This window comes from Bacillus rossius (genome assembly GCF_032445375.1).
Source record: "Bacillus rossius redtenbacheri isolate Brsri chromosome 4 unlocalized genomic scaffold, Brsri_v3 Brsri_v3_scf4_2, whole genome shotgun sequence".
NCBI classification, from domain to species: Eukaryota; Metazoa; Arthropoda; class Insecta; order Phasmatodea; family Bacillidae; genus Bacillus; species Bacillus rossius.
In genome coordinates this window covers 29,147,110-29,159,954 of record NW_026962011.1, presented here as the reverse complement: position 1 = coordinate 29,159,954, position 12,845 = coordinate 29,147,110, and the positions used below count along the sequence as shown (strand labels likewise).

General features: G+C 42.3%; 1 protein-coding gene across 1 annotated transcript in view; it reads right to left on the bottom strand.

Annotated features, from left to right (window-relative positions):
- The window catches only part of LOC134541813 (cytoplasmic polyadenylation element-binding protein 2), a 178,627-nt gene that overhangs the window by 76,754 nt on the left and 89,028 nt on the right, over nt 1-12,845 (bottom strand). Inside the window, exon 4 of the mRNA XM_063385506.1 lies at nt 7,749-7,869. Within this exon, the coding sequence (XP_063241576.1) occupies nt 7,749-7,869 (121 nt within the window). The remainder of the gene's footprint in view (nt 1-7,748; nt 7,870-12,845) is intronic.

Sequence of the window (12,845 nt, the reverse complement as noted above, 5' to 3'; positions counted from 1 at the left end):
CATTTGGTTGTAACAGAATAATTTTGGAATGTTTTAAAACATAGAAAAAAAGAGAAATATTATGCGAATTAAGCTTCAAAGGTATAAATAAATAATCATCAGAACTTGTAATTAAAAAAATCATCAATGTAATTTAAAAGAATGCTTTGAAATTAATTACAAACAAGAATAATCAAAAACAGCAAATTTATATTTTAAAATTAAATAATTTAATTACATAAACGTTAAGATTTTTCATATGTCTTTAGTACAAAAATTCAATATCTGGTAACAATATAACATATCAAGTGGAAGTTATGTATATTTACATCAAAAATGTTTCATTTGTTGTATAATGAGATTAAAATCCTGTGAGTTATTGCATTTCAAGTCAGAATTACTTACATCATTACATGTTAGTTAAACTGTTCTTTTATTAGATTAATAATTAATTTTAACATATACACTTTGCATACAAAACTGCATGTTTGGTTAAAAGTATTATTAAAATACTCTAAATTCATTAAATATTTCATTAGTAATATTAGGGCAATTTTTTATGTGTGTAAAATTTAATGTTCAGAATCAATTGCGTTTATTTTAATGTACGTTTTTTTTTTTTAATAATATTGTACGTGAGTTAGATTTTCCATGTATTTCTTTATGCTGTAGAAAATATTTTTAATGTAATAATAATACATTATTGGAAGAACAGAAAGGGGGAAAAAAAGTTTTTAGTTTTTGGCACTGCTCAGAAATAAACTGAATGTTTATGAATATTAAGTATCTTCTTTATTTGTGACGGAAAAGTTTTCCTTATGAATATGGGAATAAAATTGTGAAAACCGGTGTCGCCAGAACAAAGAAGAATGTATGAATTGTTAAATAATTGAAATTAACTATAGTTATTGACGTGACGTCGAATAAATCGATGAACGCCGGCTGCACGCAAGAAAGTGTCCCGTAACGCACATCGTCCCGTTACGATGTGTCCCGTTACGCTCACTGTACGATTGCGCCGCACCTCTCTCTCTCTCTTCCACTCGATTGGAACAACCATCGATTTGACTTTTTCGAGGCACATTAAACTTGAAACACTCCCATTCGTTTCCTACTTTTCCTATCATCGTTCTATCCTTAACAGAATAACACAGATTGGAAGAAGTTAAATATCAAATTGACGTGACGTCTAATAAATCGATGAACGCCGGCTGCACGCACGAAAAAGTGTCCCGTTGCGCACATTGTCCCGTTACGCACATTGTACGCTTGCGACGCATCTATCTATATAATTTTATTCATAAAATTATGCAATCATTTCATCAATGTTTTGTTATGACGATGTCACGTTAAACTATCTACCGTAAACCGACTTTACAGACCATCAATTTGTTTTACTACCGCACGCGCCCGACGCTTTTAATAATATTGAAAGCTACCGAAATATTGTTTTAATCCGTTTGAAACCGTCGTATTGCAACACGGGGGAGCCGCATGTCGAGACCAACACGGGCGTGCGGAGGATGTGGACACGGCAAGGAGCTGCGGAAGCCCGCGGACGCGAGCGGCAGTAAACACGCGCGCGCGTGTTGACAAGCTGCAGCTGCGGCGAGGGATGTGCCGCGTCGCCATGGCGACGACCCGGCCGTGAAACAATAGCGTCTCGCGCGGGCCGCACTCCTCTCCCCTGACGAGCGCCGTGCGAGACGCTGGGGAAGATCACGTCACCGCTGGGACGTCGGCAACACAGTTCCCGGAGAACCCCGTACTCGGGTGGCAAGCCCCTGCCGTTGAATAATTAAAAAAGACCTTCAAGGCAATCGTAACATGGAATCTAATTTAATTACAGCAATTTACAGGAATTAATTACAGGATTATACGTGTAACAATTAATTGGCAATTAAAATGGAGTTACTAATCTTTACATTCTAGCTCGAGACGGAAAAAACAGTAAATGTGGTTTACAAAGACATTTTATGAAGTGTCTTCCCGTCATTACATTTGAAAGTAGAAACATATTTACTCAAAATTTAGGTAGTAACATATTTTTATTGCAAAGACTGAAATAGAGGTGAGAAAAATTATCATTTGTGAACATAAGAAAACTACTACAACTGTATCAACTGTTATGTTATAATGTTTAAATTTCTAAATGGTGCAAGATAATACAAAATTCCATGCGGAAAAAGTCGTGGGCAGCAGATACGTATAGTTATAGGTGTGGGGCTATGCATTCTGATTTTTCATATACTGCATGGATGCGAACATGTAAGAATAATCTATCTATCTTACTATAATAAAACAGTACTTTTTCTGTCTGTCTGTTTGTACGCGATTTTGATGAAATTTTGTGTGTGAGTTCACGGGGATTCGAGGATGGTTTAGATTCACAATTGGATATTTTATCTCGATTCTGAGTTAAGAAAAACTAAAAATACACGCTTTAAAAGCAAAAAAACTAAGCATTGTTGATAATTAGCCTCCATGGCAACGGGCTTTTGCATTGTTGTTGCTTTCTGCGTAACCATGGGAAAGGTTTTTGGTAACGGCAGTGGCGTGCCCAAGAGGAGGGGTATGTATAATGAGAAGATACAAAATGTCCAGCGTAGAAATACTTACCGCCATATCCATATCTCACAAAAAGTACATTTGGGCAGGACAATGTCTGTCGGGTCCGCTAGAAAGATATATAGAGAGATAGAGATATAAATAGAAAGATAGAGAGAGTTATAGAGATATACATAGAGAGATAGAGAATTAGAGAGATAAAGATAGATGCTTAGTATACGTTTAAAAAATTACAAAAAAAAATTGATTGAGGCATTGCAACGCATGCCGGGCATTATCTAGTTAAATATAAAAAAACAATTACCCATGGTCATCTGTATGAATAAATAATATGTAAATGATCGTTCAAAATCTTAAATCTCCGAAAGTTCTTCATCGATTGCTTTGAAATTTTGACACGACGTTGCATTAGAATACGTGCATGGTTTTATGTACATACGTTACACCCGTGACAGGCAAAAAGGTAGATAAAAATATAGATACGTAAAAACATAAGATTCTTAATATTTTAATTGTTGTAGAGTTACATATATAGAGCTATAAAGAGATGTACAGATACAGATATAGAGGAGAGAGAGATGTAGATGTATATATATGTAGATAGAGATGTAGAGAGAGATAAAGAGATTTAGAGAGATATTTATAGATATACAGAATTAGAGAGAGAGGCTTTGTATAAGTGTACCTACTTCAAACAAATTACAAAAAATAACTGATTGAGGCATTAGAAGGCTAGTCACAAATGAAATGGATTGAGGCGACGGTGGTAAGTCACAGGACCCGCATGCAGGCGGAATCAGGACCTAAACCTTATCCAGTGTCCCCGAAGTGACATGAAGTGCTGGGAGGACTCTCCATAGAGCAGTCTAGGCCGCCCTACGCTAACTCTGGCCCCAAGGCTCGCTTGAAGCCTTCAAATCCAACTAGATTATATATTCTTGGACAGTTTTAATTTGTTAAATTGGAAACATGAGTGTATTTCAATTGCTACAGATGAGAGCTGTTTTAGCAAGATGGCATTAAACCTGTGGGAATTGAAGAAAAACAAAAGGGGGGGGGGGTTGCCGTCGACACTAAAAAAATTCCCACACAAAACATTGGCACGCTGCATTTTCAAATGTAAGAACCCGGCCCTCAAAACTGAAAGATAGGTGCCACCTGTGTTCGCTTCTGGCGACCTCCTGACCCGCACTGGCGGACTGTCCGCGCGAGGTCAAACTGCTCTCGTGGCACAGACAGGTCACAAGGTCACACTAGGGTGACACCAGCCACAGTGGCGTGTTCAGGACTCATTCTAGAGAGAGGTGGACTGTTTGTATTCCATATGTTTCCTTTTTCGACATCTAATTAGCTATATTATATGTCACTTTAACCAATTCACTGGCCCATTTTAAATTACATTATCATTTTGGGCCAAATGTACCTATTCAAGTCAGTTAAATGCATGACTGTTTATGTCAGCGGCTCCCAAAAGGTGGGTTCCGTGGCAGGGTCACATGGGTTTCGTGAGTCAGGACGAATGTCATTTACCTATAGCAGGCACAATTATTGTCAAATAACTTTCTTTGAAAGAGTTGGGGTTTCGTCAAAAGAAAAGTCGATCATAAGGTTCCCTGGCCGAAAAAAAAATTGGGAACCGCTGGTCTATGTTGTCAGTGGCCACGACAACCGAGTGGGAGATCACCCCTCCCCCCACCAAACAAGCAGTGGTTCAGTTGGCCGACATTGCCGTGAGTCGGTGGGCTTTCTAGGGGTGTTCCTGGTTCCCCTACCCATTCATTCCGTCGATGCTACATCCTCGTACGTGTGTATTGGTCTGACGCAGATACGCCCTCGGGCCACGAGTCAAGGAGCAGCACGAGGCGAGCTCGCCGGGAGAGCCCCGGGCGCGCGCCGCGACTGGCACAGCGCCGCCACAATCGATACCTCGAGCGGCGCGGCGCCCGAGCATGCCCGAACACGCCCGAGCGCGGCGGCCGTGTTTACAAGCGCCCCCGGCACCGCTCGCAGCTATTCTGGGTCACACAGCAGTTTGGTGGGGGGACGGGAGAGAAGGGGTCAAGCCCTCTCCTTTCTTCGCGCAAGTGTCTCGATCGAGATTCCTCGTACTTTTGCATGTTATCTTAGTTGCTCAAGTTAACGTATGTTGTACAGCGATATTAAAGACTTAACGTGAGGAGGTCATTAACAGATAATTCTTTTAAGTAGCTATGATTATGCCACGACTCACAACAAGCAGCCAGTAAACACTACTTTTAAACTGTTCACGTGGCACTGTCCTGTGCCGTCTCCTTCCTTGCTTCGTGACACCAGGCGCAGCTACGAGCTGAAATGTAGCATATGGTGGCTAACAGTCCTTACTATGCTACACCAGCAAGCAAAAACTAAAAATAACTATTATCAGCACGTGTTAACTGCGTCAGCAAATATTTACAAGTAGTCAGTACTGTCAGCTTACGATACTGTACAGCGCAATGCATGAATAATACGCCGCAGTTGGTTGGAGTTGCGAGGGGTTCTGGCTTCGGAACCCGGGTAAGGCGTGGGTGTGTTTGATCTGTTCTGTTGCCAAATGTTAAGATGCCGACAATGCAACGTGACACCAACAGGCAGAGCGACCAAGGAGAGACGCCGCCGCCCCAAAGGTCGCTTCTGCGACCCCTGCAGGCGCGAGCGCCCAGGGCGGAGGTGCCGTGATAGAGGCGACCTATCGACCCGGCCTGCGAGTCTACAATCGATACTCGCTTGGCCGCCCTGAGGCCGGGCGGACTGGCCGAGCGGCTCAGCTCGGGAGGTCGTCACAATTTTTTTTTTCTTAACCTGACTAAAACTCAGTGTATTCGTTTGGGAGGGGTCTGGGTTGGCTAAGATTTTTTAAGTGCGTCTCAAGCCGAAGCCCGGCATAATCATGCTGGGTGTCAGCTATGCAGAGATGATAGCATGCTTTGTTCGGGTATTTGCCAGTCACGGCAGCTATTGATGCCATGGTTAACTACCCTATCTTAACTCTAGACTATAACTAGTTAAGTCGGGCCTAGGTAAAACCTGCAGACACCCAGGGGAACCATGTGCTCATCCATGCGGGGTTGAGTGCTGCAAGCAGCAAGCAGGCAGGTTCAGTGCAGGACAAGGGGGATGGTCCAGCCATGCTGGGGTCGGGAGCTTGGTCCGCACGGTCGTCACTTGGTTCAGGTTGGCGACGACTCGCCAGGCACGTCACGGTCACGGGGGAGGAACGGACTGGAGCACTCGTCAGAGTCCGTGTCATGGTGGACATGCCGGGCTGGAGTCCCGCAGCGCCATCTCACCGCCAGAGAGAGAAAAAGAAGGAACTGGAGATCTCTCACTCTCACGGGGCTATCTTCAGGCGAGGCTGTGTTTTCGTATTCAGTTTACGCGCCACCAGACTAACTTAATGGAGGAAACCGATTAACATCAATAAGCACAAATTAATTCAACTCACAAGTCTTTTTTTGGAAAAATTCTTTAGTTTACACAAAGAAATTCGAACCACTGGCGTTTCAGTATTTCCACAATTTCGGGCTGTGCATGGCAATATGATAAATCATCTGCTCAAATACCAAGGGTGAGAAAACCTAGCGGCGAATCCGAAACGAGTGGTCAAAGTTTTAAGGTGCTACTAGCTATCGCAATAAAATGGTGTATTATGATGGTCACCGTGGTCACCAAAATTTACGACCTGAGGCATGAAGATGCTCAGGAGCAGGTAGGTGATTTTGTGACTTTGAAACGATGAAAGAATGTGTCACCAACACATTCGGAGCGCACAAGGACTTCTCTGCCGACGACGCCACGAGCTCCAACACTGGTTGTGGGGACAACCCACCAGGTCAACCGACGGAGAGTGTGCGGTTCAAAATCATGCCAACAATGGTCACCCCATTTCTTTTTTTTTTAAGTTGCGTGGTCGTGTAAATCAAAGTCTTTAGATGACAGTGCCTAGAGTCTAGAGTAATGTGGAAAACCCATGGCTCGTACCACCTATCCCGGTGCACACACACTAAAATACAAGGTTATATATTGTGCTTGAGTATTAGGCCTGACTGTCAAGAGATGACGGTGGATTATTTAAAGAGCGCCGAGCTGGATCCACGAACGACGAGCCCCGGAATCCACGACACGAGACTACCGTGTAGACACACAAGTCTGTGATCGGCAGGAGCTCATGAGACATCCTTAGCTTCCTTTGAAGTGTTCCACGAGAGACGCAAAATTTTTACAGATTTCATTACCAATTTTAGCAGCTATGGGTCATGCAACACTGATTGGCTGCGTTGCATGCTGGACCCAAACTCGACCAATATTGATCAACGGGTAATATTCAATAAAAGATTACGCGCATTGGTCAAGATAACAGTTTCATCCAGCCAACATGGAATTAGGTACTAAAATGCAATTTTATTAATTCTACTAAAGGATGCTACCAGGCAAAGACGTAGCACATCCGCCCCCCCCCCCCCCCCCTTTGTGGAATCAGAAAAAATCTTTCCGAGGGGGCCCGCTTGCGCTTTCGAAATCGCAAATCGTAAATCGTAACTGTGAAGTGGGAATGAATGATGGAGGTTATCCCCCCTCCCCCCGGGGGAATCGTACAGATGTTCGCCCATGCTACCAGGAGATGAGTTATTGGGGGATAATTATCTTAAAATATTGTCATCCACCAGGCAGAAAACAGAATGCAAACCACGCTGCTGCAGAAAGCGGCAGCTTGCCACGTGAGAGCGCGAGGTGTCGGCGGGCGGGTGTCGGGAGAGACCTCGGGGCCTCATATCGATTGAGCGCCTCCGTGGGCTCCGAGGGAGGAGGCAGCCGCGCGTGTGATTGGCGGCATCGGCGGCCGAACACCGAGCTCGCCGCGGCAATGCGGCCCTGTGCGTCGCGCCAGGGGCGACGAAGGTCCATTGGGCGCGAGCGTCGACACATGCACCTGCGCCACTGCTGCTTTTATCAAAGAACACCCTCAAGAATGGAAAAATATCAGCTGATGCCATATGTTACATGCCTGACACCGTGGAACTCAAGACGTAAAAAAACACTACAGCACACACGAAAACAAGTACAGCTGACGACGAGACAATTGCAACAAGAACAGTAAATACAGATGAAACTGAACGGGGTTGTCCCAGGTCGTTCTCGTTGCAATGGTGACAAAGGCTGACAAGCAGACGAGTGGCACTCACCCTTGAGCTGGTCAGGTGTGTCGGGGGCGCCGCCCGCGCGCATCATCTCGCTGAGGTAGTGCTCCAAGGTGCGCATGTTGTCCAGCGGGCTGGTGCCGTTCGCCCCGCCCAGCGCGCGCTCCTGCTGCAACACCGGGCAAGCCCCGTCACTCCCCTGCCGTCGTCCAGCACAGCAAGAGACAACTCACTGACTGCTGCGAGCGTCTGCCACGTGTTTCACGCTCGCTTCGCCAAGCGCCGTCCGGAACGTACGCCGGCAAACATTAAAACTGCAACTGTGTACACTGCTAGAAATCACAGCGAATTTACGGACTTTTCAGCAAAGAATTTAACTGCAATACACGAACGACCGACTCCTCCGTGGAGATTATGCCGTATTTAGACTTCCCGGCTGCAAGAGCGGTCTTGCTGTACACTTAACAAGTTTATCTATGTTTTGCTAACTTAATAAGATTATTATTTTGGATTCCTATTCAAAGTTAAGTGAACTCAGTGTCCATTAATTTACGAAGTTAGCCCTTGACAATTTGTAAACAGCGTTCTTCGTAAATTGAAGGTGAGAATTTGTTTAACAGTGTATAGCCTAACTGTTTTGACTCACATGAACATGTGCATTATATGTGCTTTATGTCTTCTATTCAGCTGTTTTAATTAAACAAAAAAAAAAAAAGAAGCGCGCAAGCAACACACTACAATTACCGCCCTGGCTTTGTGCATCAGTTTCCCTATGTTGTTTCTGTGAACGCACATGTTCTTTTTACAAGATTTTATTCAATGTCACATGTTTATTTGTTTGTCTGTTTGTCTGTTTTGTTCAAATCTTGCAAGTAAAAAAATTCAAACCACTTTCGCTTCAGCTAGAGAGCTACTTGTTCAGTTCTGATGACACACACAGATTACGCCATTTTGATTTTCGACCGCCGCATGGCGACTGCAATGTCGACCGAAACGTCGGTGAATTATTCACCAAGCAAGGACGCGGCTACAGCCCAGAAGCCATTTTACCAAAAAAATTCCTTTCCTCCACCTATAATGCGTTATGTTTGACACTCTCGTGAGCACTATAGACGCGGTGCTGACGGGCGAGCGGCCAGGCGCACGACGGGAGACGCCACGGGTCTGTCTGCGACTGCTGCGCGGCGGGATGAGGGGGGGGGGGGGGTAGAGGGTTGGCGAGGGGGGCAGCCACACGCTGCACAAGGACGCAATCAGCCCGCGCGCCGACGGCAATGCGCCACGACCCCCTCCCCCCCCCCCCCCATCACCCGCCCCAGCTACCGGCACACACCTGCGGGGACTCGCTACCGAGTCCTCCGGCGCTCTCGTCATTAGTTGTCCGGGTCACACGCCTGCCGCCCTCATTAGTAGGCGCGCACAAACACAAACGTCCATTTGTATTTGTGTCTTGTTGGGATAATTGGTTTCCAGACATGTTTCATCTACCTCTCAAACTCTCCTACCGTGCATATTCTTTCGTTCATTTTTCCATAACTAGCATACGCCTTAAATTTATATTAATAATAAAATCGTTTAGATTGAAAATTGTGTTAACTTAACTAAATTATTTAATAAGAAAATACAATAAACTACAATTTAAGTTTCTTATGACTGTTACCAAGCCCGGTAACAGGGTGGGTTTCCCTCAACCTAGAAGTAATAAGAGTAGATATACGCTATGTACCAGCACAAGTTTATTCATCAAAAAACAGATGCCTTGGTATACGACACAAACAATAAGATAAAATTCTTGCTTTAGTGACGTAAAAAGTCACAGCGAGATATTCAAAGCTGTCAAAAATATATTTTATTTATTATTTGTTTTCATATATTGTATTTAAAATTCATTGATTTTTTGACATTACACTGCTCTGATATTATAACAGGAGCATATCAACAATGGTTTGAACAATATTCATTATTAAGAGGCGCCCAATCAAAATCCCGCCTTTGATTTTGGCACCTTTTTGAAAGATTTGTTTGGAATTTTAGGAAAACTTCTGGTGATGCCATATTAAAAAGGACATTAAGTTTTCTTGGTGCGTATGTACATCGAGTGCAATCATTTTGAAAGTTGTTTAAAAGTGTTATAAATAAGTTGATTCGGACGACGGAACCTACGAAGAAGTGAGTAAGCCTATTTTAATAACACTAAATACACTTAAATCGGTAGTGCTTTACGTCCGTAAATACCGTAAATGAACAGCCACTTACGATTGCAAACTGAAATTAATCACAAGTAAACGTACTTTTGATGCAGGCCATAACACTATTATCAGAGTTAATACTTTTCCTATCTCCCCAGAGGTCTGAGAAACTAACAAGATATCAAATCTACCCTGAGCTAAACCAAATGAAAACCATTTAGGTTAATTGAAAATTTACCGTAAATTTCACATTTTCTGTAATATTTGTTTTGACGTGACGTCTAATAAATCGATGAACGCCAACTGCAAGCACGAAAAAAGTATGAATAATTGTCCCGTTACGCTCATTGTACGCTTGCGCCACATCTATCTCTCTTCCACTCGATTGGAACCATCGATTTGACTTTTTCGAGGCACATTAAACTTGAAACACTCCCATTCATTTCCTACTTTTCCTATCATCGTCCTATCCTTAACAGAATAACACAGATTCGAAGAAGTTAAATAGCAAACATGTATAAACGTTATAGTTAAAATAATCTGTTCGTTTAAGTAATAAACATATTTGAATTAATGAGTGCAAATAAAAGTAAATTTATCAATTAAATTGTATATTTCATTTCACTCCTTTGTAACCATACAAAATAGTGATAATTCAATAAAAATTATTAAATTTTATTCATAAAAGTATGCAATCATTTCATTAATGTTTTGTTATGACGTCGTCACGTTAAACTATCGTCCGTAAACCGACTTTACAGACAACCAATTTTTTTTTTCAAGCTGATAGAACTGTCCCTCGTGTGCATAAATAACATCAAGAACTTTTTCAATCCATTATTTGTTGTGATAATCAGATACAGAACATTTGCAGTTAAATCTGCGCACGCCGTAAATTTCCAGCCGATTATCAAGTTAAGGCTAAACACAGTTTTGCTGGATATAAATTTGTATTTTATTTTTAAATACTATTATTATTATTTACTTTTTTTATTCGATGTTTGTATATTTAAATAATATTAGTTATACTGTCAATCAATGCAGGTGTTATTAAATTACACACGTTTAAGGTATGAAATCTGTGAGTTTGTTTAAAAAAATTGATAACAGTAAACGGTATCTAAGATACCTGGCGCCCTGGCAATATTAGAGTGTGTGTGACTGTGTGGTAGGTTATGTATACACGACACTATTAAACCTACTACAAATCAGTCACGGAGTTAGTAATGTATGCATATGTATAGTAGTACATATATAAAAGTCGCGGCACTTTACAAATTTCTTATAGTTTCTGACTGTTTTCAATTGCTGGTGCACCAGGCTATGTCGCAAGCGATACTGTAACAAATATTGCAGCACTAACGTACCTGTTATGCTACAGCAATATAGGTAATGGAAAATTATATCCCTGCACTTTACTTTATTACTGTGCACCAGAATTATTGGCAAGCTAAATTCCAATACAATTTTCAAACATCTTGTAAATTTTCAAATATATCTGCTCAGAAATTAAATTATCATAAAGCCTACAAAAATATTAAGGAGCAGAATCCAGTTTGAACACTTACAAGAAACCCAAATGAATATATCAAAACAAACAACAATAATTCTATATCAAAAAAATATATAAATTCTTTAAATAATTTATTCTAGTAATATTTCATCTCTGAATATTGTTTATGAAATCTCAAGACATATGTGAACAATCAGGCACCTGCCTAAGATTGTACTGTAATGTCTCATAAAAAATATTAAAATAAAAACTACTTTACAGTTATCACGATACAGGTTCCACTACTCGCTAAAGTCGTAAAACTGGAAGCCGAACTAGCGCCACTCCACCAGCGGCTGGCAGCGACTAGCGACGCCTGCTGCTCGGCGGGCGAGTAGCAGAGCTGCTACTCGCTCCTCGCAAGGCGCGCAGCGAGTAGGTAGTCAGTCCCCCGCAAGCTGCTGGGACTCGACCCGTGTCGTGGTGGGCTTAACTGCAGATATGCTGTTAGTGGGGGACCTGGTTGCATTCAGCCACTTAAAAATTATTCATACCATGCATCGTGGTGAACGCACATCGTTATACCAGTGATAACTGAGTGCAGTACATGTGTTTCCCTTGGGTGTGTCACGATACGTATCTACGTATCCAATCGTAAATTCATATATTTGAAGCTAATCCACCAGAACTAAAATATTAAGAATAAAAAATAAACATACGAACTGTATGGTGTATTAAACGGGTAAGTTTGGTTTCATTAAGAAAAGTATGCGAGTTAAGAAATATTAAGAAAATACGCATAAATAACATAAACAGTAACAGTTTTTTTAATAAACAGGCTTAGGTAATATACTACCTCTTTCAAAATTACAACCGAATTTTTTTTTATGAAACCTTAGAATACAGACCTGATATTTCATAGCGTCTGTTGCTTTACTTAAGGAAGTTAGCAATTCATCACATGCTCTTCATGTAACGTTAAAACATCAGTACTAGTCTGGGATTCGGGCGCGCGCGGGTGAGCTCGACGGAGGCACGCAGAGTGCGGCGCCGAGAACCGCCCTTCAGGCCGAAGAGGCGGCCAGACAAAGGCTGCCCCGAGCTGCTGACGTCACCCCGGCTAGAGGGTTCTCTCCAGGAGACTGCTCCAGACACAGCTGCCGGGTCGCTGCCGCAGTGGAGGGCCTTGATGTACTCCTTTTCAATCACCAACTGCAGAAAAGCGACTTCGCAACACCGGCGCCGTTCGATTTCGTGGAGTTAGGAACTGTCAGGACATGGCCCTCTACGACGTGGTTCAAGTCACTTTCTAATCTCGTCATCGCCATATTGCTGCAACAAATGTAACTAGTGCTTGATAACGTCTGATTATGATTAGTAAGTATGTATCAGAATTGCCGTCGTTAAAAAAAAAAAAAAAAACTTTCACAAAGATAAAAGTAATTTAAAACTGTTTCCACA